Raw genomic sequence first — 14,864 nt, 5'->3', positions numbered from 1 at the left:
CGAACCGAACCGAAAATAGGTCAAGTACTAAATGGATCCTCTAGCCCCTATCCGAACTACCCAAAACCCGAACCGAACCAAACCGATACCCGAAATGCCCAGGCGTAATACTGCTTTATCATATGCTATGCCGCACATGAATTAAGAAAGCTAACATAATATCTATTTTAACTCTATTTTTTTTTTTTGATCAACTTTTAACTCTTATCATAAACGTTAGATTAACCTTTTGACTGAATTCATTTTGTAATTATAAGGATTGAAAAGGTCATAACTTGCCCTTTTTTGCATTGAATTTAGCAAACGTCAAATAATTTGATACAATTTTTTTTTGTTTGTAAAACATCAAATAAAAGAGAACGGAGTATAAGATTTGTAATCCAGGCCGAATTAAATATCAAAATAGCTATCGTTGTAAGCTGTGAAAAAAATTGTTTTTAGTAAACTTAGCTAAAGACCCTCAATATTCACCAAGCCAGCCATGAATTTTGACTCCTCATCCACGAAGGTTTAAATTTCAAGACTGTATCAGCTCTAAACGTTTTAGGCTCGTCTTAACATCAACAAAACTAGAAATTTCGTAATGGAACCGTAGATTCTCTTGTGAATCATTTTACTTTCTCCATTTCAACATCCATAAATATCTGCTAAAAAAAGAATATGGCAAAAAGAATCATCTTATTCGGGTAAACGTTATGGCTCTGAAGTTGCCTTGCATATCAACAAACATCCTAAGCTTGTTCTCGGCCAGGTATTCGACAGCTGTGTTGTCATAAGTGAAGCGCAGTAAGCTTGGAACTCAAACATTTACGCAGTCTCAAAATATGAGAACGCCCACACACAAAACAAATGTATTAATCTGTTACGTACCAAAGCTGATGTTGTCGGGGCAAATGGGTAGTCCACCTTGCTGGTTATCTCCTCCTATAAGAGACCCTCCAATGTATACGCCCTAAATATATAACCATCAGTAATCAAAATAGTTACTTTTACACATTTGGTGAAAAAGATAAACTATATGTACATACTTTTACGAAAAGACAGGTAAACTTTTTACTTGGGATCTGGCCTGTTGAATCTCTTGTTCTAGTGGGTCAGCGTGATACTACATGACTCAAGTTGCTGAACATAAGCACGTAATAATTTATCAGAGTTAATCAAGTCATTTACTGACAATGTTTATGGGCTAAAATCATCGAAATGTTTTGTCATGTCAAATAGAAACAAAAAGTACATGAGGGTAGATTCGCAGATGATCCAGTATACTGTTTACATACGGTGAAAATATCTTACCATATCCAATATGTGTATTGCAGCTTGCATATCGTGCCTGTAAAGTTTTTGCTATCCTTGTTATAATAAAGGCAATAAGTTATATAATATGACCTAGACACTAAAACAGATAGATAGTTTAGCAACTACAAATGGATCACAAGGTAGTAACAAATACTTGCAAGGGATGTGGCGGTTGGTGTTGGCATCACAATATCGTTTGGCAAGTCCCAAGTCAATTACATAAACCTGGTAACAGAGACTTGTCAATGATACATACCATCCCCTTAAAGTTCATAAAAATAAGAGAAATGTCAGAAACATACTTTGTTCGATATCCTGCCTAGGCCCATGGGAAATTCATCAGATTTTATATCTCTATGCAGATGTGTACCTTACTGCGCTTCGCGCAATGGCAAGTTCATGATGCTTTGTTATATTGTTCTCCTGCGAAACCAATCCAAGTGATTGGATTAATGACAATTTTCAGCTAGACATTGAGTACACTGCATGTAAAAAAGCACCATTTCAAAAGTTTAAAGCTTGCCTCACTGATTGATTTATATATAATTCATAGAACTAAACCGATGAACATGGATAAAGATTTAAAACAGAACTGACCCAAATCAAGTCTCCATAATGGATATAACAGCTACTACGGGGATAGTTTGGTTTGCAATGAATTAACGGATTTCGTAGCTCTCATTTGGCTGGTCCTGGTGATACGTCGTTGAAATACACGGCGACGGGAGATTTCCAGTGTGAGGACAGATGGCCATATAGCTTTTTCAGAGTAGGTTTTTGATATTTGGTGGAACGAAACTGTGAACAAAACAATGAAGAAGAGATTAAATATCACCATTGAATGATCAAGAGTGGCTCAAGGTAACTGAAACTTCTTAGAACACAAAAAAGTCAAACTAAGATCTGTATAAAAGTTCAAGCAGCCATGAACTACGTATATTTGTGCTTAGATAAGATCTGTATAAAGGCAGAGTCTTGTAGGTATCGTTACCTCGAACACGAAGAATACTTATCCTCCTCCGCCGGTGGTCGGTGGGATAGATGGCTATGGTCCACTATCTTCAGATCCGACGTCGCTGTGCTCGGCTACACCTCAACGACCTTAAGCCACCGTCGTCTTCCATGGCACACTTCACCTCCACATCTCTTGCCGCGTTGCTTACTCTCAACACAAATCAGAAAGTACTATCAACGATGAAGGAAAGGAAGAGAATGAGAAAAGAAAAGGAGAAACAAAATCTGGATCTAGGAATGTCGAGAGACGGAGAGGAAGATAGAAAAATGAGCTCTTTTTATTCCGAATAAAAGTGTAAAGTTAGCCCAAACTAAAACTCAGTTCAGATAAAAATAAATGTTTGACATGGCGATTTAAAAATTTCTTATTGGTTTATTTTATTAATCCTAGGTGGATAGCCTAGCTGATGAGCTTATTCTCCTTTTAGTATAGGTTAGATACATACATACATGAAGCAGATTTAACAATTTACGATGGATCATATTATATTAGCTCAACGACTTGGTCTCTTCTCTCTCTCTCTCTTGATAGTTGATACCAAACCACGTATACAATACACCTAGAGATCATCCCATTCGCTCTGGGACTTCTGATGGTTTGTACTTTGTAATGCGGAACAAAAGCTAACATAACCAGATTATTTCCCTCACTGTTTTCATTAACCAAGCAACAAAAAACTGGATAATCTACTGACATGATAAAAATATTCAATCGAACGAGGTCGATCCGAATCAAAAGTCATTGCAACACAATGTCCACACATTGACACTTGTTGCTTATGAAGAAGAAACACAACAAGATGAAAAGAGAGAAACGTTTTTCCTGTTGATCAGTGTTTCATTGATCTGCACATCAAGTCTATAATCCTTACTCTACCATGAACTTAGACTTAGCAAGGAAAACCAATAGTTCATAATCATTACAAGGATATCAAGCAAACAAAACTGAATATCAAACGCCAAGATCTCTAAGGGGGCTGTATTGAATCTGAAATTCGAAGTAATTTGATTTTTAATGAGTTTGTAGATGATTGCAGGAGAATTAGAGAATTTGGTATTATTTTTGTTAAAACACTCTAGAATCTCATATAAAACAGTGAGATTTGGATTTTTATTTTTATAACTAAAGAACTCCCCTCAAACACTCTAGAAACAATTAAAATACTCTAAAATCTCCAACTTAAATTTTGTTCAATAACAGTGAATTTCAGAATGTTTTACGAAATGACAAGTTCAATAACATTAGATTTTAAAGTGTTTTTTAAAATCAATGTTTGAATAAGTGAATTTATCATTTTAATATAAATCACTTAAAACTCTTGGTTGAATACACTCCCTAAGACCGTTTCAAGATCACAAGTTCCCGACTCAACAATCATAGCCACACACGCTCATAAATTCCAGCATTCCACCAGAGTAAGAAATGAACAAGACGATAATGTGTCTAAGCCAAAACCAATCTCAAAGAGAAATGATTTGATGCAGAACATGAAGACAAAAAAGGGATGAAAAGAGACACTTTCTTCATCGTGATCTGCGTTTCAATGACTTGCAAATCAGATTTATAACCCTTTCTCTGTGACTAACATGGAAACCCAACAACACATGATTAGACGAAAATCCAAGGATACTGTTACAAATCATAGCTGAAGATCAAACACAACATCTATGATATCATTTCAAGATCCCAAGTTCCCCAACACAACAATCATAGTTAATGAACTTGGACGATAATGTTGTGTCGAACAAGCCAAAGTCAAACTCGAAGAGCACTAACTTGATACAGAAGACGAAGGCAAGTTCAAGCACCAAAGAACATCTATGACACTTCCAGGATTCGATATGAAAAATGAATCTAACGACTAGATCTCACTTAGCAAGGTTTGAAGCCGATTCTGATGCCCTTCTTCTAGCAACTCTAAGTATATTTGCCGCTTCTCTCATTCCACTTAAGAAGGCTCCGTGCATTGTAGCCGGATACTGTTTGTTCGTCGCTTCACCAGCAAAGAACACTCTTCCATCTCCAACACTCTCAGCTAAAATATCATAATCATCTCCGGAAGATCCCACCGCAACATACGAGTAAGAACCGTACGAAAACTTGTCTTGTCCCCATCTGGAACAGAGCGCTTGAACCGGATCAGGAACAACGATCCCTTTCGGGTGATAAATCCCGCGTAGTATCTGCAACACCCTTTTAACGGAATCAGTAGGCGACATCGTCTCAAACCTTTCCGCGGCGTCTCCAGCTACAAGCGCTACAAGTAACGGACCACCGGAGACAGAAGAGTAGCTGTAGAACAAGAAGAACTCTCCTCTCGTGCTCGAATCTTCGGTTAATCTCCCAAACGTATCAATCTCTTCCCCCCAGAAGTTATAAGGAAACAACATCGCCACTTTGTTCAGCAGTCCGTACCCGAGCCTCTGAATCGCTTCTTTCTTCTTCTCAGGAAGCTCAGGAACAAACCCAATGCCGCCTTTCTTCAGAACACCCAACGGAACAGTGCAGAGAGCCATGTCGCAGGAGAACTCCTTATCCCCCGCGTAAACCACAACCCCGTCGCTTCCGTACCTAATGCTCTCCACAACGTTCCCATAAAAAACAGGCAGATTCTCAGCCAAAGCGTGCACAAACGTCTCGTTCCCACCGGGGATGAAGCAATGATCACCTCCCATCTCGTACGGATCATCCTGATCCCAATACGCCATCGACAAGTTCCCTAACAAGGTCGCATTCGCATACTCCAAATTCGCTAAATGCCAATCAAAGAGCATCCTCTCCTCCTGATCCTCAGCAACACCGTAAACCAAACGAAAAGTCTCGAGCGCTTCACCTAACGGCACATCTACTGACTTGATCTCCTCTATCATCGACTGCCTAAGCTTACAAACCCTATCCAGCAACTTATTAAACGAAGCCTCTATCTTGGAGTCAACACCAACGTCAACAAGGTCACCACTAGGTAGATACAATGGGCAGATATCTCTAACCTTATGGAGAGGCAAACCGAGCTGCCTCGCCAACACACCAAGAGGGTTACCATTGATCCCAGTCAACACACTCCCACCAACATCAGCCATTGCTTCAACACCATCCCCACCTTTCATCTTCCGGGTCTTAACCCGCCCGCCCGGTCTATCTCTCCCTTCCAAAACCAAAACCCTAAACCCCATCGACAACAACTGCCTAGCAGCCACCAAACCGGCTAAACCGGCACCCACAACCACCACATTAGGCGGCTCTAAACCGTCAAAGGACCTCAATTTCGCCTCTTTGATAACCGGAGCTAAACCGAAATTGATGTAACCGTGCTCAAGGAGGAACTTGTAAGCCGTATCGACCAACGTTTTATGCTCCAATCGTATAGACTCAAGAGCGTGATCTCTCGTAAGCCAATTCGAGACGTTGGACCTCCACAAGGCGATGATGTGGTTCCTCACGACGATGTAGTTCGCCTGCTCTTTACCTCCGATGATTGAAACCACGTTTGCTTCGATCTCTTCCTCTGTGAGCGAGTTTACGGGGAACCCTACCGACATTGCGGTTATGGCTTCGGAATCGAGCTCTTTTCCGACGCTGTTGCGGCGGTTACGAGGGAAAGCTGGGTTCGCGTTTATCTCCGTGAAGAAACGTTTCCTACGGCGTCGTTTTCTTGCCCTGGGTCCCGGCTCTAGTGGATTAGGGTTTTGGGATTGTGGCTCTGTTACGAGATCGGACGATTCTTCTTCCCCGAGGGATTCTGAGATGCTTGGGAGATCCACCTCCTCGTCGGATTCGCTCGGCTGCAACTTCTCGGCGGGTGTAGGGTTTAGATCCGCCGCGGCGACGTCCTTGTCGATTTTGCCGCTGTTTAATTCGGTGTTGGAGGGCGTGGCGGCTTCCTTCATTGGAGAGGCTTGGGCGTTGGTCAAATTATCCGTGGCCATCTTCGGTTTTTCCGGGCTTTCGGGTCGGATCTCTTGGTTTTCCTCCATTGCAGTGAAGCTTACGATCTGTGTATCTGTGTAGCGTTTGTGGTTTTGAGTGAGTGAGAGAGAAGACGACGACGACGGCGTTTGCTAAACTCAAAGCTCCATTATATATGGGCCTGGCCCAATAATGGAACGCTACTGAAAACATGGGCAAAAACCATTGCAATAAGCGTTTGTTTAAAGTTTAAACGTATTGATTCAAGGGAGAATTTGTGAAATAGCCAAAAAAAAACTAAAATTAGATTTATAGGGTGAGAGTAGAGAGATAGGAAGAGGATGGAAAAGAAAGAATGGGATTTTGGTTAGTTAGCTAATTTGGGTTTTTTGTGTAGCTATTTCCCTTGATTCAACACACAAACGCAAGATCAGGAGAAGACATTTCATTAGACAGTAAAAATATATATCAACTATAGAATCAAGTGTTGAATGATATTTTTTTTGTTATTGTTGCGTAACAGTTAACGCCAAGAAAATGACATGCTCATCTAAGTTAAAGCTTTGGACTCAACGTGAACTCCATTGTATCGGTTTAAGTTCAATCCCAACTACTGCGGTCTCTTCTGGCTGCTTTCTTGTCCGAAAGAACTTTTTTGCTTTTAAGCCGTTTCTCATCAGCTTTTGCAGCCCTGAAAATGGTAAGAAAAGACCTGGTAAGCGTTGAGGATGTGAAGGAATAGAGATGGATTCATGGAGGTGGATTGGTTCTTACATCTTTACGATTTTCTTCTTCTGTTCTTCTGATGGTGGAGGTGGAACATACGAAGCCGCATCAATAATCGCCTGTTGAAGTTTAAACCAAAACACCTCAGCATCATACAGAATCAAAGATTGTGACATTCAATTAGAAAGTTTACCTGTAGCTTTGCAAGTGCATCATCGATGTTGCCTCTGCGTAAAACATACTGTTAGACAATGGGAGAGTTTGCTTGAAAAAAGGAACAAAAGAGAGAAGGTGATTAGGTTACTGACTTCTGCGTTCTGGTTTTGGTTGAAGATATCACAAGCTCTCCATCCCTGTTGATCCGATTCTTCTCCTGTTGAGATCAGCTCCAAACATCAAACAACTTGTACACAAATATCTTTACTTGCTAAATGGAACATGACAAGAGATAGAAAATCTTGCTCATAGTATTGTACAAGGGATAACAGTGTAGAAAACAAACCGTCTGTAAGATTTTCTCCCTGATCCTCTCACTTAACCAGTAGGCGTTTTTCACATTGAAGCGCATATCTACTTTGGTATTCACTGAATAAAAAAAGAAAGCTGGTAACATGTGAAGGATATACAAGCATTGATACACCAAGTAGTCACAAACTACATTATAAAGGTCAGACCTTTGTTCACATTCTGGCCTCCAGGACCACCGCTTCTAGCAAAGTTAAGCGTAACATGGTCTGCACGTATACAAATGAAAATGTTTCTATCAAAATCACTATAAAATAGAGCTCTATAACATTGTCGATACATAGTTTCACTAACTCTGCAAGTACTAAACACATATACAAACAAAACTATGCGAACAGATCAAAACTACTACAGAACACAGTTCTATGACACTGTCGATAGTAACATCCTCTGCAAGTACCAAAGAGATAGCAAATGAAACTATGTAAACAAATCAAAATTCTAAATTTCTCCATCACAAGGACCTACAGAATAGAGTTATCATAACATTTTCTGTAAATATTTCCATCAAAATGACTAGAGAACAGAGTTCTTATAACATTATCTGTAAATGTTCCAACAAAACCACTACATAGCAGAGTTCTTATAACATTGTCTGTAAATGTCCAATCAAAACCACTACAGAACAAAGCTCCTATAACATTGTTTATACAAAGTTTCACTAAATCTACAAACTTTCCCCGTAAATGAGCTTAATATCACCCAAAGATGTTTCAATCAGATAAAGAGTAACGACATCGTTTTGAGATTAGAACAAACTGAAACTTACGTAGAGTGATTTGAGGAGTAGGCTCGTTGCCAGCAGAGCTAGCTCTCTCCTCCGCCTCATGAAGCATCTGTTGCACCTGAGACAACCGTGACGAAACTTTCCGATCACCGCCACCAGAATTCGACGCCGCGCATCGGAAGGATCCGAATCGGGAACTGGAGTGAACCCGAGCGATCCCGGGAGTGCGACGGAGCGATGGGAAAAGAGAGTGGCACGATTTCGACGAAGAGTGGAAGAGGAGAGGGTGGTGGATAAACTCGCGTATGATCAAGTTCGTCATCGTCCTGATTGCCGCCATTTTTTTTGTCAGGGCGCTCTGTGGCTTAGAAGTTTCCGATGTCAATGAACAGTGACACGACGAAATGCGGAAGACCCTAGCTTTGCGTGGCTGCCAAATTTTCGGTTATTAAAGTTAAATGTTTGCTTGGTGGTTTGGAATTTGATTTCCCGGTTATTAAGAGTTCAAACGTGATTTCACGGTTCAAAACCGCAGGTACCGAGATTTAATATAAAAGCCCAATCGTAGTTTTAGAATGGGCTTGGGAGAGTATTAGCCCAAATGGGTATACATATCCATCAGTTATGTTTTTTTTTTCTTTTAACAACTATCTTTATTTATTAATATAAAGTAGCAAAACATAAAATTACAAACAAAAAATACAAATATAAATAAATAAAATCATCATCACAATACTAAAAGGGGATATACTCAACTCTTAAGCAGTCCACGTGTGCTTTTTTATTCAACCAATTATGTTCTATAGTTTTGCCATGTCAGACAATCTCATTTTCTAAATTCCACGGACAAATCCAACTTGCAGCAAAATCAGGCCATGTAATTTATTAAAGCAGGCCATGTAATTCATTTTGTCATCAATCTGAGCCGCATAGGAAGCCCATCAAAACTATTAAGTTTCTTATTTGTACTAACACGACATGTCTCTTGCTCTTCGTATTCCGAACTTCGACGTTCTGATTCTCCAGCGTAACGGCTTCTCCACCACTTCGATTCATCAAAGCCTCATTACTATAACACTCCAATGGCAACTTAACGATTTAATTCCACCAGATTCACCCTATATATCTTACTCACGTCTCTCACGAACTACTTCTCCATCTCCGATCCGATGAGAAAGATTCTTGGTCGGACATATATCATGCCGTGATCCATCGCTATTTTTTTTTTTGAACGACCAAGGTGATCCGTCGCTTCCAATAAGGTATTCTGATGCTGCATTCCCATTACTTCTTATATCCTTTTTACTATCCCTTTAACAAAAATAAAGTTGCCATCCACTTTTATGTAGGCGAGAGCCAGCGGAAGAGGTAGGCTTAAAACTCTTACCGGTTGCATTTGAGAAGATATTCCTCTTTCTGCAGTAATGGTTTGTTTGCAATTTCAATTGCTTGGCCTGTGAGATGCATGTTCTCTCTTTTCATAAATATTTCGTTTGTAGCTCAAAGTGTTTAGCTTGATTGCTATGGTAGTCGCATCTTTAAGCTAACTTGGTTTCTCTTACTGAAATCACCACGCTGATTTATTACTCTAACAAGTCTCACGGACATATAATTCTTATGTGCCATCGGGTTGCTTTTCTTTTATATACTTTTTAGTGTGTCATAAATGATTTAAAATTCATAAATAATGAGTTCAATGAAGTGTTCTGCATCCATTCCCGTTACAAGCTTTTATTTTTCATATGTGAAATTTTTTTCTTCTTATTTACCAAGAAAAAAAAAGGAAATTTCTTCTTCCGAAACTGTAAGTTTTAGTGCTGATATATATTAGATAGAGGAAGACTCTTCTGTAAATATATACTTATGAAGGATACATAACTTTCTTGCCAAGGAAGATCGTGCCTATGTGCCATATAATGTAAATGAAAAGTAAGAAAATTATTACATAATCAGACAGAGGTACATTATCTTTTATGTTTTCTTTTGTGAGTATATTTCATGAAATATATATATATATATATATTAACAAAGAGCAGATGAGAACTTTGTATCACATATCCATTTGTAAGCTACATGTTTTGTATAGAAAATTATTATCTTACAAAATAGTGTTTCTTCTTTGTTGAAGGTTCCATGTGAACACTGAGGCCCGAAGTTTGTCTATGCAGTAATGCAGAAGCAACTCCAAAGATATTCTCCTCTCTCCCTCTAAGCAAAGGTAGTAATTTTTCACATGTATTACTTTGATTTCTTTGTTTTAAATGTATGAAAAAACTCAGGTATTATGTTTCATATTTGCATCTTGAGATACCTTTCTTGACTATGCAGTAGACAGAACTGGTGCAGAATTTCACCTCTGTTATGTTATCAAAGGTTGCAAAATATGTAATCTACATGAGGCAATTACAAAGAAGCAATAAGGCATGCTCATGTTTTTTACATATTAGGAGCTCCCAGTATGTACCATCTCAGAGTAACCTTTGTTGCATACACCTGGCAAGTTTAAGTATGAGCATGGTTATACATTGTGATTGTTAAGGTATTTTTTATAAAAAAGATTTATAATTATTCCAGGTCACAGACATGCTTGGTCATAGCCTCTAGGATGTTTGGAACGATTTCGCTCAATCGTAAGCAATTTGATCATGATTTTTGTTCAAACCATATCTGCTCATGCAAGTATTCTAAAATTATTATCATGTGTAGTCTTTTTCAACTTATTTGCTCTCTTTTATCTCTGCCACGTTTTGTGAAATATCTGTACTCTTAGGGCATCTCCACCCCAACTCCATTTTTTCCTCTAAAATGGAGTAAAAGTGGATATGAAGTAAGGAATGCTCCAACCCAACTCCATATCCCACTCGGCCACTCCATAATGAAATTTACTCCATGAGTAGTTTATTTTTTGTTTGTTCATCACTTCATAATGGAGTGGGAAATAGAGTAGGGTTGGAGCAATTTTACTCCATTTTGAAGAAAAAAATGGAGTTTTACATTGGAGATGCTCTTATTAAAATATATAATCATTTATTTCAGCATCAAGATGGAAAGATTCAAACTCTGGCCAGCATGTTGAATATGGTCAAAGACCGGATGTCTTCAGGTATTGTTGATTGCTGCATGTTATCTTTCATACTTTCTCTGTATAAATACACAAACACACACACACACACACACACACTATATATATATGTATATATATTTCTTACATTCATCTTTTATGTTGGTTCATATGCAGAGGAATAATAAGGTATGCAAGATGTCATGCACATCTAGATTGTGCCAGAAGCCGGAGGGATGATCTAGAGTCGTCTGATGTATACATTAATATTTCTGATGCTGGGAACTTGGGAAGGTTGTCATGGCAAGAGTATCAGGTGAGTTTTCTATCGCTGTATTCACAACCTAAACTCCTTTAAGTTTCAGTTCTCCTCGATGATATATGATCATTATATGGATGGTTACAACAATAGCTTGCTTGGGTTTACACCACAAATGGGACATAATTCGGAGACGAGTGTTTTCAGTCAAATATAAACCGTCACGTTTAGATACTACGCTAAGTTTAATCACTTTTCATCATTTACCATATTTGGCGTTTGGTGGTCTTTTTAGCACCCTTTAGCCCAAATCTACTATGCCTATAATCTAAAGCAAGCAAGATATCCAAATTTATCGATGTGTGTTTCCTATGTTGTTTGACTACATCCATTTGATAGAGTTTTTTTGTCTGACTACTCATTGGCCACATGTAAAGAATCTGCGGGGAGTGTACTTTCGATTTACATAACTCTAGGTAATATTTCTCTACGTTAATCAGTACAAAATTTTTTTTTTTACCTTCTTATCATCTGACCTCCATATTTAACATTTTCAGAAATTTACATTCACTTTTCTACAATTGTAACTAAGTAACTTTGGTTTGGTTCCATTTTCCTTAATTTTGGTTTGCTCATATTGGATTAAAATATATTCAATGAATACGCAAACTGACTTTAATTATTATTACAATATATTATTATAAATTACATACTTTTAAAATAATAACATTTATTCTTTTTGTTTTGGTTGAACTAAAGCTGATTTGGTTTGTTTAGTATTAGTCTATCCTTTTTTCTTTTGAATATTGTTTACTTTTGTATTTATCCAATAGGTTATTTTTGGTTTATATACCTTTTTATTGTAATTTTTGGTTTATACTTTTTATACTTGTCACTTTGTTGCACTCCACTGTGTTCCAATATTGATAGTATGAAACTAATCTTTAATCTAATTGTTTTCTCAGGATGATAAAATCTTCTGCGGCTTAGGAATGCAAAATAATATTGGGCACAACAAGGTCAACGTGGAAAAGAGATGTTCGAACCATTGAAGTTTGGAAAAATTTTACTTTCTTACAAATAGGAAGCAACATATTAGGGCTTAGACAAAGGCTTCATGTAATTTTGGAAGCAGTGGTAAGAAAGAGAACAATATGTTATTTCATTATATTTTTGTATAGAGTCAAGTTGAAGCTTGTGCTAACCAATCCGTGAAATTACTATAGTAAGTAATCTATGAAATTACAATATATAACCTCTTAATTCAATTTGATCTACATGAATTAGAATAAAAAAGTAACACTACATTAATCTACATGAGAGTTATGGAGTTCAAGATAGACAGAAAAAAACAACTTCAATTTATTTTTCTCATATTTTTTTCTTATTCGTGATATTAGTTTTTCATAAAATATCATAATAGTCTATGATAAAATTTTGTGTTTTGACTAAAGTTACATTATCTATGTATTTGAATATTATGGAAATTATGATTTTTTATAAATTTAATAAAATTAAAAAATTCTCCTAATTGTAAAAAATGTCAAATCACATTAATTAATTTTCGTTATATTCATTTTTATTCACTTAATTTTTAGATGTATAGTGAATTTTTCTTCGTAAGATAAAGAATCAGAAATCAAATAAATTAGTGAGTATTATATATGACTAAAGAAAAAAACGAATCAACTAATTAAAAAAATTACAGAAAATTAAATAAAATTCATCTATCAGTTGTCCCAGACGAATTTTTGCAGGTTTTAACAGATTTTTAAATAACAGGTTTTAGAAGAAAAAAATTGGATTGCATATCCAATAACCAAATTATTGGTTCGATCACGGATACAAGTCAAATTTAAAGTTATTGGCTCTATGATATGTTTATAAGAAAATAGTAAACATTGTTTTTTACCATTTGTATTAACATTTAAAAATAATTCAAATTTGTATAAATATTTTTCTCCAACTTTTAACTTTTTTTGTTTACCAAACTGTCTTCTTAATTTTGAATATCATTACTTTCCACTTCACTTGAGATGTCTCTATGTATATTGATCCCCTATTGTTAAATATAATTTCAAGACTCTTTTGGTCCAATAATTAACAAAGATATCATTAATACATATTTTATATTTAATAATTTACAGAAAACATGATTTATACAGATTAATTAAAGCAAATATATAGAAACTAAAATACTGAAAAACTTATTAAATATAGTCCGCGCGCAGCGCGGAAAAAATCTCTAGTCCTTACTAATAAAAGGGACGAAAAAATCTCTAGTCCTTACTAATAAAAGGGACCTTTTGAGGCTCTGTAGGCTCCGTAGAGCATACACATCAGCAAAAAAAACTTCTCCCAAAAAATGACACGTGGCATAAAATATAGTTTTACATTTTAATATTACTGATTTTCGAAAATTATAAATAATATGGAAACATACAGCATAAAAATGGAAAAAACTACATTAAACATATGTAAAATTACCATTTTTCACTTAAAAAAAAAGACGGCTTATCTCCATAATGTAACATTACCGTTTTAAAAAAAAACAAAAAACATTATATGTAATTTCAAAAATAATAAATATATGTAAACATACAACATAAAAAATGGAAATACTACATTAAACATATGTAAGATTACCATTTTACATTTTTATTTTTTAAAAATAATATGTAAACATACAACATAAAAAATGGAAAAACTACATTAAACATATGTAAGATTACCATTTTCACTAAAAATAAGACGACTCATCTCCATAATGTAACATTACTACTTTGTAAAAAAAACATTACATATAATTTCTAAAATAATAAATAATATGTAAACATACAACATAAAAAATGGAAATACTACATTAAACATATGTAAGATTACCATTTTACATTTAAAAATAACAAAAATAAGTAAACATACAACATAAAAAAAATGGAAAAACTACATTAAACATATGTAAGATTACATTTTTTCACTAAAAAAATGGCTTATCTCCATAACGTAACATTACCATTTTATAAAAAAAAGAAAAAAAAAACATAAATATAACTATTTGACTATTTGTCCAAGTTCTTCTATTAAACATTGCCATTTTACATTAAAAATAGAAAAAAAACATTAAGATTTAAACATCTATCTTAAAATATAAAATATAGATATTAACTAAATATAAAGTATAAGAAGGACTCAATATATAGAAAAATAAATAATAAGTAAATATTATAAATATATAAATATATGAATTATATATACAATAATAAGTAAATGCACAATTTTTAAAATATGGAAAGAGTACATTAAATATTAAAAATTTATCTTAAAATGTAAAATATAGATATTAAGTAAA

At 35.7% G+C, this 14,864-nt stretch overlaps 2 protein-coding genes across 2 annotated transcripts; both read right to left on the bottom strand.

The window, feature by feature from the left end:
- Positions 1-3,900: 3,900 nt before the first annotated feature.
- On the bottom strand, positions 3,901-6,417 carry LOC106401023 (lysine-specific histone demethylase 1 homolog 1). The gene has a single exon (XM_048770045.1). The coding sequence runs from the start codon at positions 6,283-6,285 to the stop codon at positions 4,180-4,182; it is 2,106 nt and encodes a 701-aa protein (XP_048626002.1). The 5' UTR covers positions 6,286-6,417; the 3' UTR covers positions 3,901-4,179.
- Positions 6,418-6,645: 228 nt separating this feature from the next.
- On the bottom strand, positions 6,646-8,658 carry LOC106401024 (peptidyl-tRNA hydrolase ICT1, mitochondrial). The gene is made up of 7 exons (XM_013841442.3): positions 8,238-8,658; positions 7,618-7,677; positions 7,446-7,528; positions 7,252-7,316; positions 7,137-7,170; positions 6,992-7,062; positions 6,646-6,908 (listed from the first exon to the last, which is right to left on the bottom strand). Exons 1-7 carry the CDS (start codon positions 8,533-8,535, stop codon positions 6,818-6,820), a joined length of 702 nt encoding a protein of 233 aa, XP_013696896.1. The 5' UTR covers positions 8,536-8,658; the 3' UTR covers positions 6,646-6,817.
- Between the last annotated feature and the right edge of the window lie 6,206 nt (positions 8,659-14,864).

The sequence above is a fragment of the Brassica napus genome, chromosome C9 (genome assembly GCF_020379485.1).
Source record: "Brassica napus cultivar Da-Ae chromosome C9, Da-Ae, whole genome shotgun sequence".
NCBI lineage: Eukaryota > Viridiplantae > Streptophyta > Magnoliopsida > Brassicales > Brassicaceae > Brassica > Brassica napus.
Note: the sequence above shows the minus strand (reverse complement) of the source record. Positions and strands in the feature narration are given on the sequence as shown.